Source organism: Gadus morhua, chromosome 21, assembly GCF_902167405.1.
Source record: "Gadus morhua chromosome 21, gadMor3.0, whole genome shotgun sequence".
NCBI lineage: Eukaryota > Metazoa > Chordata > Actinopteri > Gadiformes > Gadidae > Gadus > Gadus morhua.
In genome coordinates this window covers 3,462,793-3,489,753 of record NC_044068.1, presented here as the reverse complement: position 1 = coordinate 3,489,753, position 26,961 = coordinate 3,462,793, and the positions used below count along the sequence as shown (strand labels likewise).

Genomic DNA, 26,961 nt, shown 5'->3' with positions numbered 1-26,961 from the left:
GTCTACTGGAGGCCTCACGTAAACATGTGGCCGTCCATCAGGTATGATTTAGTTGACCTTTCCAATACCCCAAGCCAACCACACAGACCCCCGTATGAACATTATCACTGTCAAAGCAAGCAGGACACACACGAGTAGAACCCAGGACACACACACGTCGAACCCCCTGCCAGACGGAACCAAACACACGTAGAACCCCTGCCAGATAGAACCAAACACACGTAGAACCCCCTGCCAGATGGAACCAAACACACGTAGAACCCCTGCCAGATGGAACCAAACACACGTAGAACCCCCTACCAGATGGAACCAAATACACATAGAACCCCCTGCCAGATGGAACCAAATACACGTAGAACCCCCTGCCAGGTGTGATTTTGGGGGGGGGGACACACATGGAACCCTAGCGATGCTAAAAAAAAAAATCATCCATCTCATGTCAAACCCACACACACCACTGAGCCATAAAAGGCCCAACACTCATGCAGGGTAAAAACCTCCTGCCAAATAACATTCCATCATCCAACCCCGGTACTCCTGCCAGGACACCCAGAACAGAACAATCATTGTCTCCAGAGACATAAATTATGTGCACCATTCTTCAGTGGCGTCCCACATTGGTGATGGATCATGCATGGCGTCTCCAAAATGTGTCCCAGGTTGATTCAACGTCTCTGAAGTCATGTGTTTGTAGTCCAGTGGTTTCCAGAATTAGGGGCCTTCACAGATGCAAACGGTGCAGCTTTAGTCAGCCTGAGGACAGGAAGGAGGTCATCTGTTCAGAAGACCACCCAGTGGAGGGGGGTGGCTCTTAATAGGACCAAATAGGACCTTCTTGGAAATTAAACTGTTCCTGAGGAGTCACGATGCCTGGAGGGGACTGTTGAATGTGTTCCATGGTTCTCTGTGTCAGACTGAAGTTGTGTTATAATCGTTGAGATGAGGAGCCCCCCTCATCTCCCCCTGGTGTTCCTCCTTCTGAATCCCCGTCTCCATCTTAAAGAACATTCTAGTCCATGTAACAGACGCCATGACAGTTTCTCAAACACTCAGTTTCCCCAGAGTGGGCGTATCTACAGACTTCAGACAGCTCTGTATCCCAGTGTGTACCTCTGCTCACTCAGACCACACCCTCATCAGTAAAGAAACACTCATGTGAAGAAGATGCAGAGCTCAGGAGAGTAGCTGGAAAGAAGACTGAAGACATCAGAAGCCAACCCATTACTCCAGCTTACAACAATAACTTGGAGCCTGTAATCATTTTAACAAATCATTAAAACCAACCTAAACCAAACACCTAAGTAACCCATGAACCAATAAAACATCCTTACTACTCAGATCAACCTTCAGCTAACGGGTTAACTCACCAGGAAGCCAAAATACAGCAATGTGCCCAAGAGTAATGAGAAACTATTGACTTACAGTTCGCAGTTCATCTTCATGGTGAAGTTGGGATACTCATAGAACTGCAGTAAATATCCATAATAGACCTTTCAAGGAATGAACAGTTTACTCATTATTGTCCCCAAATTTCGAACACAGTTCAACATCTACCATCTCCATTAAATCAGATGAATGAATGACAATACAAATTCAGGGCTTTAGGAATCATCCAACTTTTAAACAATGTTTAAGATAATTAACTAATCCAGCTTTTTAATATAAGTAGCTAATTATTTGACTGACATTAGTCAAGAGTGATTTACTTTTTACTTTGACAAGTTTAAATGTATTGTCTCTAAAATGTTTCAGGTAGAAGAATCATTATTTAAATTTCTAATGAGTTTAACCACCAGAATCCCTGATTTCCTTCACTCATTGTCAATGTTTATATTCAACATACAAGTCAACGCAGCTGTGCTTTGCTTCACATTTCTACTCACATCAGGTCCAGATGAGATGCTCCTCTTTACTTCAAAAAGTCTTTAACCTGTGAAACAGGAAGAAATGACAAATACGTCTCAACAGAACACTACACACACGTTCTGGTTTCTGGGAACACAACAACATACCGCGTTTGGGAGACGCTACACGGCCAACCAGTGGAGGACTCCAACGTACTGCCCGGTTCGGTTCCCTCTTAAGTGAAACGCAGCAGATGCAACCAATTTACCAATTGAAGAACCACTCGGCGCGCGAGCTGCAGCAGGTGAGCTAATAAGTTAAACTCAACACAGGTTCGGCGCCCTCTGGTCGCCTTGGTAACAGTAAGAGTCTATTTCAGCTCTGCGTTTGATCTTTAATGACATCCCTCATTTTAAAAGGGATGAGTCTGATTTGACTGATTTAGATTCATACTTCAGAATGAAGAAAGTCTTCATTCAAATTAACCTGTGTGTGTGTGTGTGTGTGTGTGTGTGTGTGTGTGTGTGTGTGTGTGTGTGTGTGTGTGTGTGTGTGTGTGTGTGTGTGTGTGTGTGTGTGTGTGTGTGTGTGTGCGTGCGTGCGTGCGTGTGTGTGTGTGTGTGTGTGTTACATTGTGGAATTGATTCATCTAGAAGCGGTTCCAGACTGGTTTTAGCGCTACAAATTTGTGGTCGAATGACGCACTGATGTAATGTTAGCTTGAACATCATATGGTCTAAATACGGCATAAGATCAAATAAATGATATCCCCTCGCAACCTTTTTCGACAAAGTTTAATCAGTTTCAATTAAAAAGACATCAAAGTCTAAACAAAAGCAATAACTTGGTCAGAAACGATGAATAATTAAACAAGCACTACAATCGTGTTTACGGCTTGGTGTGAGCTCCGAAAAGCACTCATTCATATTAACAGTGAGAGGGGGTGCACCGTTCCTGGAGGTACTGCAATACCAGGTCGATGCGTGGAGTGGACGGAGCAAGCCCCTTTTCCATCTCCCAGTTCCAAAAATCAATTTAATATATGGTCCCCGGGTAGGGGACGTATCAGATATTAAACTGATAAGAACAGATACTACACTTGATCTTAGCCAAAAGGCCGAGAAGCGATACCTACAAATTGTTCGACCTAGAGCACGGATTCTCAGAAATGTCACTCTCATCAGCGGTTTTACGAGGAAAACTTCCTTCAAATACAAGAAGCCTACAGAAGTACCACTATGCGTCAACAACATATAGAGTGTTATCAAACTACGTTCAACGCAAAAAATAACGAGTATAAGGGTCCGTGATTCAAGGCAATGCATGAACGGCACTGATGACGTCAGCAGCTCTAAGCCAATCAGTATGTCTGAGGAAGCCAAACGCGTTTATTGTGAACTATTATGCATAATACATAGAATCCCCACTGAGCACGATCACTATGATTTGATGCCATCATACATGGTGTTAGTTTGGTAAAAGTTAGATACATGAGAAATTAACTCTTTCTTTGCATCATTACTAGATCACTAAAAATGTGAGGAAACCGCCACTCTACCGCTCTCTAGTGGTCACTAATAGGTCGGCGCAACTTCACCATGTAGTTTCTTTACAATTTGCGCATCAAAGAACCAAGGCTAAATTCAGGGTATGCCGTGTGCTATGTTTTAATTCCAGATTTCCTCAACCATGCAAACAATCAACCAATAGCAAATAAAATGCCTGAACTGAACACAAACATCTGAAATCAATAAGGTTCTACACTGTTGAAACATAATTTTGACCAACGTTGTTTCGGGGTAGTTCGTGAATCGGAGTGTTAACGGATCAAAACGTGGTTTATTCAGAGACCAGGTAAACCGGGTTGCACTCTGGATGTGGTTCATAAAAGAATCTCCATACAGATAAAAATTCAGATTACATTGGTAATGGGCGGAGTGGTAAAACCACGACGACAGATTAACCCAGATAAACCTGTTCCCCACTCCGTGGAGAAGAAGCTATTGAGGACTGGTGTTAGCACTACAAATATGTAGTCCAATAAGGTATTTACATGAGCTTGAATATCATATAGTCTAAATAAAGCATAGAAATTAATTTTCTCACATCTTCTTTCGATAACGTGTCTCACCGGTATCAATTTAAATCAACTTCATGCACAATGTTGTTGGTGAAAAACATATTCTTACTTAAAACAAACAATACCCTAACAGTCGAGTCACTTCAGGCGTCGAACTCTGGCCCCCTAAGGAGCACCAGAATGGGTGCGGCTCAATTAACCTATGAGCCACAGCTGTAGACTATTACAGGGCTAACAGGCAGACAGGAACATGTGCATCTTTTAAAATATGGTTTAACATAGTGAAGATGCCATTCACATCTTCACAGCAACACTATTTTGACCAAGCTAGTCTGAAGACAGCAAGTATACTAAAGGATACACGAGAACATTCAGTTGGTTCGACTGAGTTTTTTATTAGTAGGCTATTATGCTTTAACAACGAATAAAAGTACAAGTGCACAATAAACAGAATGACTAAAATAATAGTATCAAACATTACAGATCATTAACCGTTGTTCACGCATCATTGACTCTCTTTGCGACTTTATTTAAAAGGCGACTAACGACACACTTTGCGACTTATTCAGACCATCAGGGAGAAGTTGACACACGTATTCAAACGTGTGATGGCTGGGGTTGTTCATTCCCATGCTGCTGGCTGCTCAGAGGTATCGAGGTCCACGGCTCTCGTGCCAACAGCTTCGGGGTCTCTCTCCCTCTCCTCGCGTCGTCCAGGCAGTCGGTGGGCGTGGTTATGGGAGGAGGACTCCGCACGAGCGGGAGCGTCACCGTCACCATAGTGATTCACTACAGCCGAACTCACCCAGGTGGAGTTCAGTTGTACAACATCTATTTAGATTCATCTAAATGGGGTGACTTTTGACATGTGAACACACTTAATGCGTAATGAACAACAATAATGAACACAATCCAGAGGAGAGCAGACAAGACAAAGTCACGGTACTCACACACATGGGGAGAATCTTTACATGTAGTCACTGTGACCTTCTTGAAGTGTGTAATACATGAAGGGTTGTATGGTGGAGATTAAGTTTTACTGGTTCATCAACTACCAACTTTTACAATTCTTTACTGATATAAAACGTTCCATCAATCTCGAAATTATCAAAATAAAGGTTTGAGGCAACAAACACATTCATTTTTTCTAATACCCTGAGACAGTGATTCTACTGGACACTATTAAACTGGAATGTATCTATTTAAGATAACGTAGGTAGGCCTACACATTAAAAAAAATTAAATGAACGTGTAAGGACATTGTGTTTTTTTGTCAATCACAATTCAGAAGTTAAAGCAGATAGCGATGTTAAAAAACGACAATTATTATTTCGTACAAATTAGTCCTCTCAACCTGAACGTGGGCACATTCATGAACTGTCTAGGCTACCTCATATTCGCTGTGTGTTCTCTTCTTTGCAGCATTAAAATATGTTCAACCATTAAAACACAGGAAACAGAGAGCCCGGGAAAACAAGAAATGTTGATTATTTCGTAAGGATTTGTGCCTAACTGTGATTAAGAACTTATTATATTCGACTTGAATTAAACTGTGGCTGATATTTTCACCACATTCTTTATAAAAACAACCCTCTCAATGTGTGCCCAGATAACATGTGCTATTATTGTTGCGCTATTAACCGCCGAGTCATGTGACCCGGGGTAGGACAGACGAACCAGACCTGCGAGTTCAACTTCAGTCAGAGACAAGTTACAAGCACTTGTTTTTTTGCTTCCATGCGGCAGTTAATTCGGATGAATTAAAAAGAATTGTACCTAGAAAATGCACAAGTCATATGTTGATAGACTGTATTGTTTATAACAGTATTTTGGGGAATGCGAGGAGCAGCAAAACGTGGGGACGGGTTCTCTCGCGCTCTGCAAGTAGAGAACTTTATTCACAAATTCATTGATGAAATAACCCCCCGCCCCCTATGATGCAAATATTCCTGTGCTGTTCCCAACACAGAATGTTAACCAGTAGTTTTTACCAGTTTGCAGGTTCACAATGTGATTGGTGTGCATTAGGTGGAGGGCTTCTATCGGTGCACTGTAAAACCTGACAAGTTAGTTCAACTTAAACTATTTGAGGAAACCGATTGCCTTGAACTATTTAAGTTTACTAACTCAAATAAATTAAGTACCAGCAATAATTGTATGTAAGTAAAGATAACTGTTATATCTAGAGTTATTGTGACATGTGTATTATGAGTTAGCATTACGTATATAACATGTGTTCATTAAATGTATGTGAATTAAGTATTACTAACTGAAATGCCTCTTGTATTGCTAAGTATTTTTACTTAAGTATAATCAACTTTGTCTTCCAACTGAATTAACTTATTACATTCTAGTTGTGACAACTTAAAATTACATTTTGTCTACTCAATTCATTTGAGGAAACCGATTGCCTTAAGCCAATCAAGTTGAATGAACACAATGGATTCACCAATCTCTGATCCAACTCAAATTACTGTGGTGAGCAGCGCGGGAAGGACGAGACGGGAACCCACTTTTAAATGGCGGCGCAACTCTCGTGCCTTAGTGCACCGCACGACCACGAGAGCTGCCTAAATTCAAACACAAACACACAACAGAAAACACGGCACTACTGACCAACACACACAACACTCTCACTAATGGTCCCGATCACACTACACATCACAATTAGCACACAAACAATGAAGAACCCAAACCCGTTAACCCCACTTAACCTAATAACACAACAAGTTATACAAAGACAATAAAACCCCTTTTCCCCAAACATTATGAATACCCAGACTCCCCGGGGGTAGGAGTCGCCACATTATTTATTAAGCTGAATGCTGAACATTCATAACATTTCCATGGTCATTTCAAGTAGTAATTTAAACAGCTTTACTAATTATTATTATTTTTAAACATGCCATCTCTTTATGGCAATATAACACAAGAAACACACTAAACTAAACACATAGTCCCTTGAAAGGAAGAATGTTAGACAAAACAGCTTTATAGGCTACTCAAGGCCGTCCCGTCCATCGAAACATGTAAACACGGCTCAACAACAGTAGGCCTACAGCCAGCGGGACTCGAGCAGACAATAAAACTTCCTGCACACTTGCTAAGTATCACTAATTAGAAAAAAAATCACAAAGCTTCAGTCCCTCTGAACCTTGACCGAAAGGTTGTGATTTTTTGAATTTTTAAGAACTACTTATCAGGAACAATAAAGATCTTGATAATTTACTCCAGCTCATTTCTCAATGCCTGCAACATTGATTTGAGCCGCTTTCTACGACGTCTTTCTGTTGGTGTCGGGTCAGCCATCTCTTCTTCGTTCGTTACCAGACTCCGGCTGCATTGTGGGATAGCGTAGTGAACTCCGTGGTTTACTTTGGCGGTAGCACGCATTCGGAAACGTCTTCCGTACTACACAATGCGTACTGAGCATTCCGACGCGCTATATTTTTTGGCGTACTGCAAAATGGATACTATAGCCAAGTATGAGTATTCGGATTCAGCCGTTTTTGATAAATGGGTTTCCCAAATATAAAGAGCTAGCGCCTGTTAAAAGACACACAAGCTGTTTGAGACACAATCAAAAAAAGTTGAACGAAAATGTGTGTCATAAGCTTATTTATTTATGCCAATATTCTGTGATTAACTCTAAATCTTTACACTGTGATCATTGAAATGATGTCACAGTAATTATTTGTTTTAATTGGGCATTGCATAATCATCAGAAATGATTATAAATAATAGAGATAGCAATAAAAACTAATTACACAAAGTGTAGCTTATATAGTCTAATGAAAATGATATAGCTACACTTAAGTTAAATAGGTCAATGGAACACACTGGAATAAATAAGTTGGACTTAAAATGTTCCATATTTGAGCAGCACTCAAAACAGAAGAGTTATTACATCAATTATTGATTCTTAAGTTCTGTTCATTCAGGTGAATGAGTAACCCCAACGATTTTTGAGATTTAAGTTACGTCTACTTAGTTCTTTTAGCAAGATGTACTGTTAGGTTTTACAGTGTGGTTTGTAGAAGTATATTAGGCAGAATGGCCACCAGGGGGAGCCCTTGGTGCTCGGCCTGGATCGCTACGCGCTGGTTGTTACCTGGATTATAATAAAGTATACGACATTGAGTCATACGTCTAATGGATCAGGAGGGGTTAGGGGGCATCTTGCTCTATCGGATAATACAGGCTGCAGACATTGGGGATCAAATGCAGTACCTGATGAAGAGAAAGTTCTCTCACGGACACGTCGGACAGCGAAATATTTGATTTAATCTTAAGGCATGATCATGGGGAAGTCCTGGCTGCAAAGCTTACCAAGAACACATTCGATGAAACAATAGGGTTACAAGAGTCTTATAGGGAACGTTTTCATTGTGGGTAGAGAGTGGGAGTGACCTAAGGCCAAGTCAATCTGTAATACAATGGGTGGATATTGGACATGTCTGCATGTTTGTAAGACATGGCTGTAAATAGTTTACACAACAAAGAAGTCAGTCGATTGGCCTCGTCACAGAACCAGACTTACTGGCTCCAGTGGGAACTTGAATACGAATTAACTTAACCTCTCTCAGTTAAGAGAGGAAGGGATTTGTTTTAAGTTACAGGGAGAATGTATACAGTTCCTTCTAATGTAATAATTATATAAACAAGGTTAATATAATTTGTATGTGATTGTATATTTATAGTTATGATTGATATTTCCACGACAGTACCTTAGTTTCAACTTGGGGTCATACCCTCTCTCACCGCACACACACACACACACACACACACACACACACACACACACACACACACACACACACACACACACACACACACACACACACACACACACACACACACACACACTTCAAACTATATATATGTTCCATGAGCTGTCATCAGCGTAACCATTCGATCATATACTTACTTTATTAATCATAATTCTAAATATTCCGTTTTTGTTGACGTGTGGGGAGGCAATGTCTCCAGAGGTCTGAGCTGGCCCACCACGCCACCAGTGAGATGAGGAAGAGGCGGAGGGAGGGACTGAAGACTGGGCCCACGTCAGGGGGCAGGACCCCATAGAGACCTGCTGGGACCCAGGGGGCTGAAGGACCTTCCAGGTGTGCTGCTAGGATAACCAACAGAGAGCTCTGGAGAAACATCTGCTCAGCTTGGAGGATTGAGACTGAAGGAACAGAATGAATCACCGGCTGAACACACCACAACATTCAGTGGGTTGGACTGAGTTGTTTATTACCATTATGCTTTAACAACAAATATAACTGAAAAAAAGTCACTTACAAGTACATCATAAACAGAATGACTAAAGAATAGTACAAAATATTACAGATCGTTAACAGTTGTGCACGTATCTTTGATCCTATGAGTGCCTTTATTTCTGTAAGGCGACTAACGACACACTTGGAGACTTATTTAGACCATAAGTAATGTAATGTACGACAATAATGAACACAATCTGAGCTACAGACTAGAGCAGAGATAAGAGAGAGGAGGAGGAGAAGGGAGAGGAGGAGAAGAAAGAGGAGGAGAAGAAAGGAGGGAGAAGAGGTTGGAGAGGAGAGGAGAGCTGACAAGACAAAGTCACGGTACTCACACACATTGTGAGAATCTTTACATGTAGCCACTGTGATCTTTGTTTAAGTGTGTAATACATGAAGAGTTGTTTCATGGTAGAGATTTGGTCAATTACTGGTCAAAAAATAAAATACTTTTACAAATTTTCAGTGATTTTAAACATTCCGTCAATCTCAAAATGATCAAAATAAGGGATTTGAAAAAAAATATATTTTTTGAATCCCAATGAGGAAATATTTCTACGAAACTCTAAACTCTCTTCATTTTTCGTCTTTTGTTTTAAATAAAAGAAATTAGAAAAGTGTTCAGAAGTAAAACCAATGAAGATTTTAAGAAAAGGTTATTGGGTCATCATTATTATACAAATGAAACATCAAAAAATATTCTACATGAATGCAACTGTTTACTATGTTATAGCATTAAACGTGTAAAAAAATCTCGAGAAAACATGAATGAGATAGATTGGAATCTAAGCATTTAAAATGGGCTATGTTCAACAACTGGGGATAGATTAGGGCAGATGAACCATACCGACGAGTTCACCTTCAGTCAGAGACAACCAGGCCCGTCGCGAGAAGGCAAGCAAACCAAGCAGTTGCTTGGGGCCCCGAGCTGGCCTGGGGCCCCAAGACAACGACTGGTTATGAATAAAATGCATCGACAAACTGTGTGAGCGCCCCTTTGATAGTCAATGCAGTAAAGTGCAATGACACTGTTATCGGGATCCCCCTCGAGGGGACCCCGAGCTGGCCTGGGGCCCCAAGATCAATTAAAAAGATATTGTAGGTTTTGTAGGTTTAATGTATAGCATTAAACGCAAAAAAATCTCATGAATAAGATATATTGTAATCTAACCATTTATAATGGGTTGAATTCAACAACTGTGATTATGTTCTTAAAGAACATCTCCTCGTTAAATGTCAGCAGTACGACATTAAAGCAGTTCTCTCAGACCTCACATAGTAGAGATTCTAATTCAGTAAACAACATTAGTTGTTTTGGTTGTTTCTTTGTTTTATTATCAAACAAAGGTCCTAGTCTGTTTGATTGACAGGTGAGATGATCAGGGGGGCAGAGTTGTTACCTCCATAATCACGGGGAAATGGGCAGAGGAATGGATAGAGAGGCTCACTGAATGTGCAGCCAGTAGCAGAGTAGATATGAACCCTGGCTTCTACATCATAGAAGGAGACCACACCCTCATCATAATCAACAAACACCCCCACCTTCTGGAGCCCAGCTCTCAGAGGGAGACGGGCAGAAGGGTTATCTATAAATACCAACCCATCCTTGGTGTATTGAAGAATCCAGTAACCCGTCTCAGGGGTCCACGTGGTCACAACTTTTCTATCGATGGACTCTCTGAGCACTCCTAACCACCATGCAGTCTTGTCTTTAACCTGTACCTCAAAGTAAAATCTCCCTGAGGTGAAGCTCTGCCTCGTGAGAACCAATGTATACTTTGTAAATCTCTTAGGGTTGTCTGGGAGTACCTTCCCCACACCTCCACAATGTACTTGTTTCCCATCCTCAGACAGGATGAGACTGGAAGCAGCTGTATCAGGATCCAGAGTCACATCTACTTCATACTGCTGGACCCTCTTCAGTACAGCATCATCACTCAGCTTCTTCATATCCATGTTCAGTGTCTCCTCCAGCTGATCCAGGGATCTCCTCAAGGTCCCTACGTATGACGGAGGACGGACCTCCACCGTGGTCCAGTCCCTGGTGGGTGGAGGATCCTTCAGGGATCTGAAGGTCTGGAGGAAGTGGAGGTGGTCTTTAGTGTGTGAGAGCTGCTTCACCTTTGAGCATCTATTGGTCAGATCTTCTATTTCCTGCTCCAGCTCTTTGATGAGGTCTTCAGCTTGTTTCGCTGTGGATTTCAGTTCCTCTTGAACCGTTTGGTTGAATTCATCGCGGCACTTTTCAACACAGCCTATCAGAGCAGTGAAGACCTGCCCACCAATGGCTATCTCTCTGTCTGCATCTTTGTTGCTAATTTCTACTTTGCCTTTTATCTCCTTAATCTTTTCTTTTCTCTCCTGGATCATCTGCGGAACTTCAGCCTCTATCTTCCCCAGCTGGGCCGTCTTCACTTCATATTCCTCCTTCAGAGGTACAACAGGATGGGACTTGTGGTCTGACTCTGTGCAGAACTGACACACACACACCTGTTCAGTCTGGCAGAAGAGCTCCAGAAGTCGGTCGTGTTTCTTACACATCCTGTCTTCCAGACGGTCCATAGGCTCAACCAGCCGATGTTTCTTCAGGACTGCTACTCTCTGATGTGGCTCCAGGTGGGTTTGGCAGAAAGACATAAAACACTCTAGGCAGGACTTCACAGCCTTCTGCTGTGTCCCAGTACAGAAGTCACAGGGAACTTCTGCTGGTTCAACACAAGGCTGCTCTTTAACTCGTACGGTTGTTCTAAACTGAGCAGCCAGCTGTGATAAGAGGGTATTGACCTGTGGGTCAGGTTTTGTGTCGAAAATCTTGTTGCAAACAGGACATTTGTACTTGACTTGTTCATCCCAGAACTTTGTAATACAGGTTCTGCAGAAGTTGTGTCCACATGGTGTGGTAACCGGGCTGCTGAACACATCCAGACAGATGGAACATGAAAAGTCCTCCTCAGACCAGAAAGTGTTAGCAGAGGCCATTCCTAGACACAGACGATAAGGTTTATGTATTGAGCAGTTTTATATTTCTAATTCCATCAATTCCTTATCTTGTGCTGCTTTACTCACCCTGTTGTGTTTTCTGTCCGTCAGACAATTTGTTCCAAAATGCGTTTTATTTTTCTCCTGAAAGAGGGAACTGCTTCCACGTCGGTTTGCTTTGGTTTCTATGAATGATAAGTTTCGTTTCGTGAACAAGACATCCTCTCCTCTCCGCCCCTAACCTCTGCTTCCTCCCCTAACACCTGGCTCCTCCCCTAACCCCTGGCTCCGCCCCCACGGACACAGAACCTGAACGTGGGCACATTCATAAACTGTCTAGGCTACCTCAGAGCTATAGAGAGAGAGAGTTCCATTGGACTCCGTTGTAGCACCTACTTCCGGGGTATGGAGCCTCGAATAGTTCCAAACAACCATTTTACGGCGTCGGAGACCGTTCATTTCCATTGCTGGCCGCTGAGTAACTTCTGAGGTAAATTGATTAAATAGCTACCTCTTTTGAATTGTCAACTGTCTATATTGTATCAGAGGCCCTTTATGATGCATATACTGATCTTTATTTGTAAATGCACAGCGTAATTATATATATATTCATCTTGGTAGACGACCGATTGCTTGCTAGTTTGTTAGCTCAACTTCACCATCTGTGAAGGTATCTCCAGGGGTAAATTGATTAAATAGCTACCTCTTTTGATTTGTCAACTGTCTATATTGTATCAGGACCTTTATGATGCATATATTGATATTTATTTGTATATGCACAGCGTAATTATATATATTTTTATCTTGGTAGACGACCGATTGCCTGCTAGTTTGTTAGCTCGACTGCACCATGTGATGGTATCTACACCAACAATTACAAAGTTCAGTACTAGTGAATCTAACTTTTATTTAGTTAGTTATTTATGTTGGATTACTAGGATAATTTAGGTGGATTTAAGGACGGGTTTTATGATGCGATAGCTAGTAGAAATAACAGTGTTTGTTTAATTATATCCTGGAAAGGGTGATGTTCAGCACATGAAGCCCTACAGATGCCGCCGATTCAACAATGCTGATTATGATGGGCGGTGAATTTAACCTGTATGGCTTTTTCGTTTTAACTTCTTGTTGACAGAATTGTTTCTCTTTCTTAGTGCCAAATTGATTCTCTTTCTTAGTGCCAAATTGATTCTTTTTTGTTTTGCAATAGCCCTCTCTGCTCTCCTTCTCATTAATTTTTCCTTTTCTAGTTGCCTTATTAGGTCCTCCACAGTCGCCCCATCAGTCCCTGGCAGTCTGGTCCCTGGAGCAGCTGGCCCTGGCAAAAGCTATTCCTTCACTGTTGACCCCTGACTGACTGGCCCTCGGCACACAAATCCCTGGATCACCCGCCACTGGATCACCTGCCACTGGATCACCTGCCCCTGAATCACCTGGCAATGTGGCCTCTTGATTGCTCTCTCTGTGTCCTGTGATGTCCTTTTCAACGCTCTTGAAATCCACCTAAATTTCTCCCTCAATCTCTGTAACAATTACAAGGTAATGTTGCTGTTATATGTATTTTGCCTTTGCATTTGCAACTACTGTCATCTCCAATGTAAGAAAATGAATTAAAGCAAAACATTTCTGTAATGTGAATTAAATCATCTGCCACAATCAGAAACCAATACAATTTATAAATGGATCTACCGGCAATTGTTAATTGGGTAGAAAATAAAATGTGTCGATTATCTACATTGTGTGCAAATCCTCAGAGAATCCCTGCCTTCTGGTTGTTTTTTAAACTGAATGTACAAATATGAATTATGTAATCTCATTAGGAGTGTAGACTATCCTTGAATTACATGAAATGGGGAATATTGTTAGCTGCATGGATCATACCGAAGTTTAATTTGGCGCAATATGTGTGGTCCGTTGCACTTGGTTCCGGAGGCACCCTCACAGAAGGGGGTTTCCTCCTCTTCGGTTTAGGGCGATGGATGAAAACTGTTGGGCCTCAACTTCAACATCCTATCTACTTTTGTGGCTTTGAATTGGTCATTTCCAAAGTGTACCTGTAGGTAGGCTTTAATATCAGTTTCCATTGCACTTCAAATATCATTGGAAAGTCATAATTCTCTACACTTAGAATTATTATGCCCTTTGAAATGCTAGCAAGTGATCTGAACATTACGTTACATCGTTTTTGACTGTTGCTGACTGTCAATACGTTTTGACGGCTGACCATTGCCATCCATTTCTCCCTGCGCTCTTGGTCCTTGGGGAAGCCGTAATAACCCTTCTCGGACCGATTGGAGCATCCAAATGCTGCACAGCCAACCATGGTATGACCATTGATCTATAAAATGTTAGTTGTAACCAATGAACCATGACACCATTGAAGATCACAGAGCGGGTAACAACTGTTCCTCAACCACTTATGCCCTGACTTTTGAGAATAGGTTAGAGGTCAGAGTTCATGACCAAACGAGGATCCTCCCTCCTAAACCCATTTTGAATTTCCTAGGGCTATTCTAAGTATTGTAATGGCATAAAGTATAGTATATTTGCAACGTTATATGTTAATGGTTTGCCCTAAGTATATAGTGTTCCCTGCTGTGTCCATTGTTAAATCTGTTCACACAATCGCAATCACTTGTTCTTGTCACACTAATTGTTTAATAAAAAAAAATACAATTTCATTCATCCAAGCGTAATGAGTTGTTATTCTTTAATATATTTGATACTTTGTGTGGCTTATATCTTTAAATGATCATGGTAGAACATCTTGAATACTTTGATTTCAACACAGATGTAAGGTACAAGTTAAGGTTAGGCCAGTATGCTAACACGAACGTGAAGCTTTCCCTCCAAAACTTAAAAACGTATCTAAGTAATAGTACTTATAAATAGCTTTCAGTTGCCCCCCTACCGCTCTAAATGTAAAACTGACATTTACAAATATGCAATAATGCAATAACAGTCAGACAAATACTTGCATGTGATTTTTTCATTCATATTTACCATTTAATATTGAAATCTCTGCTGTCGTCCCATAGAATAACATTGAAAGCTCGGCGTGTTTGGAACTATTGAGGCTTACATGAACCACGTGACCACCCTGTCGGCGAGATCATAGCGTGTCGCAACTCTCTCTCTCTATAGCTCTGGGGCAGACGAACCAGACAGACGAGTTCACCTTCTGTCAGAGACAACAAGCACTTGTTTTGTTGCGAAAGTTAATTCGGCTGAATTTAAAAAAGGTTTACCTTGAAAATACACAATTCATAAGTTGATAGACTGTATTGTTTATAACAGTATTCTGGGGATCGCGAGGAGCATTGACACGCGGGGACAAGTTCTTTCGCTCTCTGCAAGTGGAGAACTTTATTCACAAATTCATTGATGAAATAACCCCCCCCCCCCCCCCCCCCCTCTGATACAATTATTCCTATGCTGTTCCCAACACAGAATGTTAACCAGTAGTTTTTACCAGTTAGCAGGTTCAATGTGATCGGTGTGTATTAGGTGGAGGGCTTCTATCGGTGGTTTGTAGAAGTATATTATGCAGAATGGCCACCAGGGGGAGTCCTTGGTGCTCGGCCTGGGTCGCTACGCGCTGGTTGTTATCTGGATTATAATAAAGGATACGACATTGAGTCATAAGTCTGCCGTGTGCGCCCCCAGTTTTCTGCTTAAACAGTTTAGAACTAAATAGTGTTTGAAACACGACAGTACCTCTTCATTAGTTATATTGAAGTCCTGAGTAACTGTGGAGGAATCGAAATGCATGATATTAATGATAATGAAGTCATAATATGAAGAGACAAATAAATACAAATTCAAATTCAGCCTTATTCTGCTTCAACAGGTGTCCCTCTGATTAATTTCGAGGGTTTTAAATGTGGCATTTTTTTATGATTTGTTGCGGCTGAAGACCGACCGGCCGCCCTCATGAGTAAACACCCTCCCTGTGTTGGACATTTGTATCCAAATTACAAGGATCAGGGAGGGGTTAGACAGTGTTTAAGGATATATGTGGTAATGGAGCAGGGAGGGGTTAGACAGTGTTTAAGGATATATGTGGTAATGGATCAGGGAGGGGTTAGACAGTGTTTAAGGATATATGTGGTAATGGAACAGGGAGGGGTTAGACAGTGTTTAAGTATATATGTGGTAATGGATCAGGGAGGGGTTAGACAGTGTTTAAGGATATATGTGGTAATGGATCAGGGAGGGGTTAGACAGTGGTTAAGGATATATGTGGTAATGGATCAGGAAGGGTTAGGGGGCATCTTGCTCTATCGGATAATACAGGCTGCAGACATTGGGGATCAAACACAGTGCCTTTCAACTGGGAGTTGAACTCTCTCACCACACACACACACACACACACACACACACACACACACACACACACACACACACACACACACACACACACACACCTCACTTCAAACTATATATATGTTCCATGAGCTGTCATCAGCGTAACCATTCGATCATATACGTAGCTTATTAATCATAATTCAAAATATTCCGTTTTTGTTGACGTGTGGGGAGGCAATGTCTCCAGAGGTCTGAGCTGGTCCACCACGCCACCAGTGAGGTGAGGAAGAGGCGGAGGGAGGGACTGAAGACTGGGCCCACGTCAGGGGGCAGGACCCCATAGAGACCTGCTGGGACCCAGGGGGCTGGAGGACCTTCCAGGTGTGCTGCTAGGATAACCAACAGAGAGCTCTGGAGAAACATCTGCTCAGCTTGGAGGATTGAGGCTGAAGGAACAGAATGAATCACCGGCTGAACACACGACAACATTCAGTGGGTTGGACTGAGTTGTTTATTACCTTTATGCTTTAACAACAAATGTAACTGAAAAATAGTCACTTACAAGTACATCATGAACAGAATGACTGAAGAATAGTACCAAATATTACAGATCCTTAACAGTTGTGCACGTATCTTTGATCCTATGAGTGCCTTTATTTCTGAAAGGCTGCTAACGACACACTTGGAGACTTATTTAGACCATAAGTAATGTAATGTACGACAATAATGAACACAATCTGAGCTACAGACTAGAGCAGAGATAAGAGAGAGGAGGAGGAGAAGAGAGAGAAGAGGAGAGAGGAGAGAGAAGAAAGAGGAGATAGAAGAGGATGGAGAGAGAAGAGGATGGAGAGGAGGGGAGAGCTGACAAGACCAAGTCACGGTACTCACACACATTGGGAGAATCTTTACATGTAGCCACTGTGAGCTTTGTTTAAGTGTGTACCACATGAAGGGTTGTTGTATGGTGGAGATTAAGTCAATTACTGGTTAAAAAATGTAAGAAGTTTAAAAAAATGCAGTGATTTTAAACATTCCAGCAATCTCAAAATGATCAAAATGTAGATTTTGTCAACAAACTAATTTATTTTTTGTCTCCCACTGAGAAAGTATTTCTACACAACACTGTTGGACTGGATTGTACCTATTCCAGTGAAAAGATCAATTAAAAAGATAATGTAGGCCCACACATTACATTTTTTTGCCTTTCCATTTTAATAAAATAAATCAGAAAAGTGTTCTGAAGTTAAACAAATAGACATTTTAAGTAAGGGGTTATAGGATCATTATTATACAAATTAATCAAGTCAAAATATTCTACATGACTGCGACTGTAACTATGTAATTGCATTAAACGTATAAAAAAACAGGAGGAAACATGAATAAGATATATTGTTATCGAACCATGTATAATGAGTTGATTCAACAACTGCGATTATGTTCTTAAAGAACATCGCCTCGTTAAATGTCAGCAGTACGACATTAAAGCAGTTCTCTCAGACCTCACATAGTAGAGATTCTAATTCAGTAAACAACATTAGTTGTTTTGGTTGTTTCTTTGTTTTATTATCAAACAAAGGTCCTAGTCTGTTTGATTGACAGGTGAGATGATCAGGGGGGCAGAGTTGTTACCTCTATAATCACGGGGAGCTGGGTAGAGGAATGGATAGAGAGGCTCACTGAAGGTGCAGCCAGTAGCAGAGTAGATATGATCCCTGGCTTCCACATCATAGAAGGAGACCAGACCCTCATCATAATCAACAAACACCCCCACCTTCTGGAGCTCAGCTCTCAGAGGGAGACAGAGAGGAGGGTTATCTATAAATACAAAGCTATCCTTGTAGTAGAAAAGAGTCCAGTAACCCGTCTCAGGGGTCCATGTGGTCTCACATTTTCTGTCGATGGACTCTCTGACCACTCCTAACCACCATGCAGTCTTGTCTTTAACCTGTACCTCAAAGTAAAATCTCCCTGAGGAGAAGCTCTGCCTCGTGAGAACCAATGTATACTTTGTAAATCTCTTAGGGTTGTCTGGGAGTACCTTCGCTACGCCTCCACAATGTACTTGTTTCCCATCCTCAGACAGGATGAGCTTGGGATGAGCTGTATCAGGATCCAGAGTCACATCTACTTCATACTGCTGGACCCTCTTCAGTACAGCATCATCAAATAAAGGGCCATTAATAAAACACACTAGGAAATAAAGTGCCAGAGTGTTTTGCATAATATTTTGCAAAACGTTTTGCGGATTGAAATGTAATTTGAATTTCGCAACACACGGAGCGTGGCGAAGAGCATTGCAATCACAGGGACCCTATAGCTTTACAATTTGAATCAAGGAACTCAGAAAAATTGACAAAATGTTATATTTTTATGGTTACAACTTAATTTTATTGATTACACTGTCACTTTGCATTTTAAAATACACTTTGAATAACATATTTACAAATTCAATTATTCAATTGCATAATGTAATGACTTATTGAATTGCAAATTGCATTGCCATTTGAATTTTGCGACATGTATGCTTCCATAATAGTACATTGATGTTAGACCTGGACTGAGAGGGCAGTATGTACATTGGATGTTTTATATTTTTACAAAATGGATTATGTGAACAATGCTGAATAACATTCATCATGTAAATTCAATGTATTGCAGGAGTTTAGCTTGACATTAACCAAGTTTATGGACAATTAAATGAAAAGCACCAAACAATCAATGTAGGATTTTAATATACACAAAAACACTTGACAGAAGTTCAACACATGTTTTTCTAAAGGAATGCAGAGGAAAACATTTTCCCAAATGAAACATTTCAAAATGTCGCTATTCAGAAAGCAAGTGAAGAGGTTTGTTTAAAACCAGTCCTCCCTGACCAGCTCTGTCCCTGACTCTAAACCCTGACTCTCAACCCTAACGCTGAACCCTCTGAGGGCAGGAAGACACAGGTTCGAACCACGGAGAAGGAAGAAGAAGAGGAAGGATAGGGAAGTAGTGAGGTTAGGGAAGTAGTGAGGTTAAGGAAGTAGTGAGGGAAAGGCGTGCGGAAGCACACGGGTACATGTGGGGTCAAGAAGATCACTCCCACTGGAGGTCATTGATCCATCAGCCTCAGACCGCTGAGCTCAGCAGGTCTTCTGGAGGACGAGGCTCAGAAGAACTGAGGAGACGGGACCAGCAGGGTGTCAGGATCAGGTGGGGTTCAGCTCAGGTGTGTCTGCCCCCGACCAAACAGGATCAGGTGGGGTTCAGCTCAGGTGTGTCTGCCCCCGACCAAACAGGATCAGGTGGGGTTCAGCTCAGGTGTGTCTGCCCCCGACCAAACAGGATCAGGTGGGGTTCAGCTCAGGTGTGTCTGCCCCCGACCAAACAGGATCAGGGGAGGTTCAGCTCAGGTGTGTCTGCCCCCGACCAAACAGGATCAGGTGGGGTTCAGCTCAGGTGTGTCTGCCCGGACCAAACAAGGACATGGATTAGGTTCAACATTCAAAAGATGCAACATTATCTGAACCAAAGAGCCGTCATTAAGGAGCAGGCAGGCTTTAGGGCTCCTTTCTCAAGGACGCATCACTGTATTCAGAGGACTTGAACCCGGCACCATTGGTCTGAGAGTTGAACTCCCGACACGGTCCACTATGTCCAGATAATGCAAACTTACGAGGAATCCTTGATGGTAGAGTCCTGGTTGTCCTCAGGATTTGCCTTCCAGATGTACAGCTTCTCCGTCAGTCCTCCAGATTCCTGGTCTGGTTACAAGTAACAAAGTAGCAGCTGTATTTTGTCTGGTAACCAACCACAGTAGTATGCCTTAACTTGTACTGGACAAACTAATCCTGGTTACCACAAGTCCACTCCGTTTACTTTATGCAAACTTACGGATCCTTGTTGGTAGAGTGATGTCGTCCTCCAGAGTCTTGGCTCCTCCATCAGCTCTCCTCAGAGGCCTGGTCAGGAACAAACAGCACAAGTCTGGCCCCAACGTCTGGTAACAAACAAGTAGTTTGTCTTATTTTTAAGCCCTTTATATCCACTTTGTTAGGTTAATGCAAACTTACAATCCATGTTGGTAGAGTGATGGTCATCCTCCAGATTCACGGCTCCCCTGCCAGCTCGCCTCCGCTCCAGAAACACGTTCTAGTAAGAAAACACAGCGGTAGTTTGTTAACGCATGTCAAAGTAACCGCTGTATTTTGCCCTTTAAGTCAACAATTTTAAGTAAATGCAAACTTATGAGGAATCCTTGTTGGTCGATTCCTAGTCGTCCTCCAGCGTCTCAGCTCAACCATCAACTCTCCTCGGACGAGTCCTGGTCTGGAACAAACAGCGAAAGTCCTGCTTCAACATGTGGTAAAGCAGATGTAGTTGTCCGTTAATATACCAAACTCCGGTAGTTTGTGGTAGCAGATTTCTACGAGAAGTGGCAGTGAGTGTGATGATCACTTGAGTCAGGCTCCATCTACCTCACGACAGACATCCTCTACCAGGCAGGGTCTCTACCAGGCAGGGTCTCCACCAGCTCCTCCTCCATCAGCCCCTTCACCAGGCAGGGCCTCCGTCAGCTCCTCCACCAGGCAGGGCCTCCATCAGGAAGGGCCTCCATCAGCTCCTCCACCAGGCAGGGCCTCCATCAGCTCCTCCACCAGGCAGGGCCTTCAGCACGGCTCCTCCAGCAGCTCCTCCAGCAGGCAGGGCCTCCATCAGCTCCTTCACCAGGCAGGGCCTCCATCAGCTCCTCCAGCAGGCAGGGCCTCCATCAGCTCCTCCCCCAGGCAGGGTCTCCATCAGCTCCTCCCCCAGGCAGGGCCTTCAGCACGGCTCCTCCATCAGCTCCTTCAGCCATGGATTCCTGGTCTGGTTACAAACACAGTTGGTCTCAGCAGTAAATCACCTGGGGACGCAACACACCCCACCTCCTGCATCTGAGGTTCACTTGTAAAATGGAAGACGAATTTAAACATATTTAAACACTTGAATTAGACAACGTCTACAGATCGAGACGTTCAGCAATTAATCCACTATGGTCGTAGCAGCACTAGTAAGAATAATGGCTCATATAACTCCCCCATGTGAATTAACTCAAATTACAGATTGGCACAGATTTAAAGTCATAAGAGGATCAAAACCAGACCTAAACTACAGAGGACTTTAGTGTTTCAGATGAGCTTGGTGACGGTCCCCCCTTGTCCGGTGCTGCAGGCCCCTGGTCTCCAGCCTCAGTCTCCGGTCCATCCTGGCACCACAAGCCTCCGGTTACCAGCCTCTCCGCCTCGCCTTTCAGCTACAGCAGCAGGATTATATTAGCATTTGCCCAACAATAACTTATTTGACTCATCCGAAACCGAGTTACACAATTAAACTATTATTGTATAACTCAAGGCTAGAAAAGACATGAGCATCCCGTATTGAGAATGAAGACAGAGCAGTCCACACGTTTAAAGAAGTGTTTCAGCCCATGCATTGAAACCAAGCCGAGAAGACTACTCACACAGAGCACTGACCAGTTCTGGAGGACTTCTGACAGGAGGTGGAGGTCTGGCTCTGGTGGAGGAGGTGGAGGTCTGGCTCTGGGTGAGGAGGTGGAGGTCTGGCTCTGGGTGAGGAGGTGGAGGTCTGGCTCTGGGTGAGGAGGCAGACACCTTGGGACAAACTACACGTTACCTTTTTAACCTTGTTCAGTTCTCAAGTTTCTTCTACTGTAACATGTAGGAAAGACGGCATTATTTTAGCTTTGATATTATCCAGTTGGTAACTCAGCACCAAAGTCGTTGTTTAGCGTCATTCCATTTGGTAGGGTTTAACTTCTGTGGCAATTAATGCCACCAGATATTTAGAACGTACAAAAGCTGAAGTACCAAAGAACCCTAAGCATTATCGATATGAAATCAAATATACTCAGCCATATTCAGGTGCTGGGTTCCCTTGAAGAAATGCCAAATTGTCTTCCACCTTGAAATGATTTTCAGCCTTCACTGACGGTCAGAAATGGGCCCGCAAGTAGAACGCTCTTCTGTACGCAGCGAGAGTCCCGTCAACGTGGTTAAAAGTACAGCGCAACCATCGGATATTATCAACATATTGTAAGATGTACGTGTCAGTATGTATTTAATATCAAACTTAAGTTGTTTAAGATGAGGGGGAACAATTCCCAATGGAAACCGAAAATAGTTTCCGTTGGCAACGGCTCTATGTTACGCAAACACAAACCAGAAAGTTCCGCCAGATTCCCTCAGGGGACTCGCATCCAACTAACTACCGGGTGGGTTCTTAGGGTTGTCAAGACTACAACGTTCTATGCTAACCATTGAGACTAAATCAACTGACCACACTCAGAACCTTCCACGGCGGGAAGCACAAACCGTCCGACTGGAATCCGAACATTCCAGCCGGAACCGACCAAAGAAAAAAACAGAACCAGCGCCTCACCTTGAGCTGAACGGAGGAAGATCCTGAAGTCCAGCGATGGTCTTCACTAAAACACAGCCAACAGACTTACCTTGATGCCATCCGTTTGATGCTTTTGGTCATAACTACTATTCAGTGTACCTATACATTATTATGCCCCCAGTGTGTACAAGTTATGCCACTCAAAACCGTACGAAGAACCAAACTACCATGCACGTCTACGAATTTAAACCTCAAATCCTTGCCTAAAAACAATGGAATTATCCAATACAAAACTGTCTACGTTTTCTACATTTTTCTACAAAACGTGTCTACATTTTACAATAAACAGAACAATTATCTAGATTATTCATGGTACAAGCCATACAGAGCAAATCTAAACGTTGAGCTCACAGAGAGCTGACCATAACCCTGCAACTTCACCCTGACTGCCTCACATGTACAGCTCCAGTGAGAAGTGGGCATCTGAGTGAAAGGACTGCCCATAATAAAATGAAGCCCAATTCCTGAACTATCCAACCATCTTCATGGTTTAAAGAGTTAGACTTGACATGGTGTTCTAATCACCTTTGTCTACTCCCTCATTACTTATACAACTCTACATCTCAATCGAAAGAGTGTTGCATCCTACTTATGAGGGTGTGGGCTGAGTGAGCAGAGATTCATGCTGGGATACAGTGCCGTCTGAAGTCTTCAGTTCTATAGACACGCCCCCTCAGGAGAAACCAAGTGTTTGAGAATCTGTCGTGACATCAGTTACATGAGCTGGAATATCCTTCAAGATGGCGCCAGGATTCTCAGAGGAGAAAGGCCAAGAGGAAGATGTGAGGGTTCTTCCCCTCAGCCAGTGGAACACAACAGTCTTCATCAGAGTACCATGTAACACTTTGAAAACGTTCTCTATATACCTTCAAGCCCCAGTGAAGGTTCCCTTACCTCCTCAGCTGAAGAGCAGCTTGAGAGCGCACTAGTTGGGGTTCCCAGATTGGTTCTGATTTAAGGGAACCAATCGTTCAGCTAGTCCTGTACGAAACAAATACGGTTCAGCCTGAGAAGACGTGCAACTGAGAGCAAGACAAGATCCACAGGGCACTCCATCAAACCAGCCAGGTAGGAAGAACCGCCTCACTACAGGTCTGAAGGTCATCTTGAAAATCCATTGAGGTCCCTTTCCAACGTCAGACTCTCCTTTTGGTGTCCATCCTCCATTGATCCTGATTGGTGTATTCCTAGTTTGAAGTCGCTGATCTGAACACGCCGCTTGCATCCTTTGACACTTGATTTGGACACTCTCCTTCCTGCCCAGTGCGTTGGATATCGCTCGGAGTGTCGCTCCGGGCTCCTCATGGCTACTGGAGGCCTCAGGTAAACATATGGCCGTCCATCAGGTATGATTTAGTTGACCTTTCCAATACCCCAAGCCAACCACACAGACCCCCGTATGAACATTATCACTGTCAAAGCAAGCAGGACACACACACACGTAGCACCCAGGACACGCACGTAAAACCGCTCGCTGCCGGCTGACCGCTGCAGGGCGATGGTGCCTCGCGGCAACCGGCGGCATGTCGCAGTTCATGTACTTCAGCGAGTCAAAGCCAAATTTCCTATCCCCCAATTCCTTCTCAACCATGGCTCAGATAACCCCCACCGTCTCGTTGTGGTAATACAAGAGATATACAACCCCCTCACAGATGGAACCAAACACAAGTAGAACCCCCTGCCAGATAGAACCAAACACAAGTAGAACCCCATGCCAGATAGAACCAAACACAAGTAGAACCCCATGCCAGATAGAATCAAACACAAGTAGAACCCCATGCCAGAAAGAACCAAACACACGTAGAACCCCCTGCAAGGTGTGAGTTAGGGGGGGGGACACACACATAGAACCCTAGCGATGCTAAAAAGTCATCCATCTCATGTCAAACCCACACACCACTGAGCCATAAAAGGCCCAACACTCATGGAGGGTAAAAACCTCCTGCCAAATAACATTCCATCATCCAACCCCGGCACTCCTGCCAGGACACACAGAACAGAACCATCATTGTCTCCAGAGACATAAATTATGTAAAACATTCTTCAGTGGCGTCCCACATTGGTGATGGATCATGCTTGGCGTCTCCAAATTGTGTTCCAGGTTGATTCAACATCTCTGAAGTCATGTGTTTGTAGTCCAGTGGTTTCCTGAATGAGGGGCCTTCACAGATGCAAACGGTGCAGCTTTAGTCAGCCTGAGGATAGGAAGGAGGTCATCTGTTCAGAAGACCACCCAGTGGAGGGGGGGGGCTCTTGAGGAGCAGGATCCATCTTGGAATGGCCCCCAAATAAGACCTTCTTGGAAATCAATCTGTTCCTGAGGAGTCAAGATGCCTGGAGGGGACTGTTGAATGTGTTCCATGGTTCTCGGTGTCAGACTGAAGTTGTGTTTTAGTCGTTGAGATGAGGAGCCCCCTCATCTCCCCCTGGTGTTTCTCCTTCTGAATCCCTGTCTCCATCTTGAAGAACATTCTAGTCCATGTAACCGACGTCATGGCGGTTTCTCAAACACTCAGTTTCCCCAGAGGGGGCGTGTCTACAGACCTGTAGACTTCAGACAGCTCTGTATCCCAGTATGTACCTCTGCTCACTCAGACCACACCCTCATCAGTAAAGAAACACTCATGTGAAGATGATGCAGAGCTCAGGAGAGTAGCTGGAAAGAAGACTGAAGACATCAGAACCCAACCCATTACTCCAGCTTACAACAATAACTTAGAACCTGTAAACGTTTTAAAAAACCATTAAAACCAACATAAACCAAACACCTAAGTAACCCATGAACCAATAAAACATCCTTACTACTCAGATCAACCTTCAGCTAACGGGTTAACTCACCAGGAAGCCAAAATACAGCAATGTGCCCAAGAGTAATGAGAAACTATTGACTTACAGTTCGCAGTTCATCTTCATGGTGAAGTTGGGATACTCACAGAACTGCAGTAAAATATCCATGATAGACCTTTCAAGGAATGAACAGTTTACTCATTATTGTCCCCAAATTTGGAACTGTCTCACAGTTCAACATCTACCATCTCCATTAAATCAGATAAATGAATGACAATACAAATTCAGGGCTTTTGGAATCATCCAACTTTTAAATAATGTTTAAGATAATTAAAGGTTGGGTAGGTGATTTGGGAAACGCCAGCAGATTTTGAAAATACACAACTCAAATGGTCCTACCCCCTCTCCTTCAACGCTGACTCTGACTCCACCCATTCCAAGTACCTGGACGCGCAATCATGCACGAGCGCGAACAGAGATGCGCGAGAGCGAGCCAGGCTAGCGTAGGTTTTCGTTTAACAACATGGCACTACATTCAGCTGTAAGTTGCACCCAGTACCGCGGGAAGTAGGAGTGCTGGGGGTGCTGCAACACCCCCTGTCCGAGGCCCTGTCTTATCACAGAAAACTATCATTTCTAAACACTCCGGCCAAAGTGGAGATTTCTGAAAACGCCGGTTATGTGTTGTCGTGTCAACGGGGAGAAACGGGATTTTAGGTTCTGAAGCGTCACATTATGCACCAGGAAATGCTTAACGTCATGTGAGCGCCCGCTGTACCGTATTGGTCCGAATATAAACACAAACCCCATTGTAAGACGACCTATATTTGGAAAAAAGATTTGAAGACCAGATCCGTTTTTTATGAATAAATAAATTGTATTCATTGAAATAATATACGAAAATAAAAAGGCATCGAATAAAACACTGCATTGCCACTAAACAGTAGTGCAAATAGGCCGTACTGATGTGTACACCAAAGACTATTCCTGACACTCCTCTGCCCCGCTGTGTTCGCTCTGGCTGTGGTCGCTCCGAACTGTTTCGGCCCGTGGCAAAGCGAGTCATCCTCGCTGCTGTCCAAGGCATTTTGAGACGCAGCATTTATTTAATGCTCATATGACCTAGTGCTGAAAAAAGGTTATATGAAAAAGTGTGAGGGTAGCGGTGGTGCGCTAAACTTGTTCTGTGAGCAGCTGGATGTGAACGATCGATTTTCAACTGTCCGCGCATGC

At 43.1% G+C, this 26,961-nt stretch overlaps 1 protein-coding gene, 1 non-coding gene and 1 pseudogene across 2 annotated transcripts; all 3 read right to left on the bottom strand.

The window, feature by feature from the left end:
* Positions 1–2,783: 2,783 nt before the first annotated feature.
* LOC115534919 (U2 spliceosomal RNA) lies at positions 2,784–2,974 on the bottom strand. Its single transcript, XR_003974384.1, has one exon. It is a non-coding gene; the product is annotated as a U2 spliceosomal RNA (small nuclear RNA).
* A 6,181-nt stretch (positions 2,975–9,155) lies between these two features.
* LOC115534410 (E3 ubiquitin-protein ligase TRIM39-like) lies at positions 9,156–12,363 on the bottom strand. Its single transcript, XM_030345392.1, has 2 exons — positions 12,274–12,363; positions 9,156–12,188 (listed from the first exon to the last, which is right to left on the bottom strand). Exon 2 carries the CDS (start codon positions 12,184–12,186, stop codon positions 10,558–10,560), a length of 1,629 nt encoding a protein of 542 aa, XP_030201252.1. The 5' UTR covers positions 12,187–12,188; positions 12,274–12,363; the 3' UTR covers positions 9,156–10,557.
* Positions 12,364–17,315: 4,952 nt separating this feature from the next.
* Positions 17,316–18,718, bottom strand: LOC115534850 (E3 ubiquitin-protein ligase TRIM39 pseudogene; annotated as a pseudogene).
* Positions 18,719–26,961: the final 8,243 nt, after the last annotated feature.

Bases quoted from the DNA above. Each gene is read 5' to 3' on its own strand.
- LOC115534410 (XM_030345392.1), bottom strand. From the start codon at position 12,186: ATGGCCTCTGCTAACACTTTCTGGTCTGAGGAGGACTTTTCATGTTCC.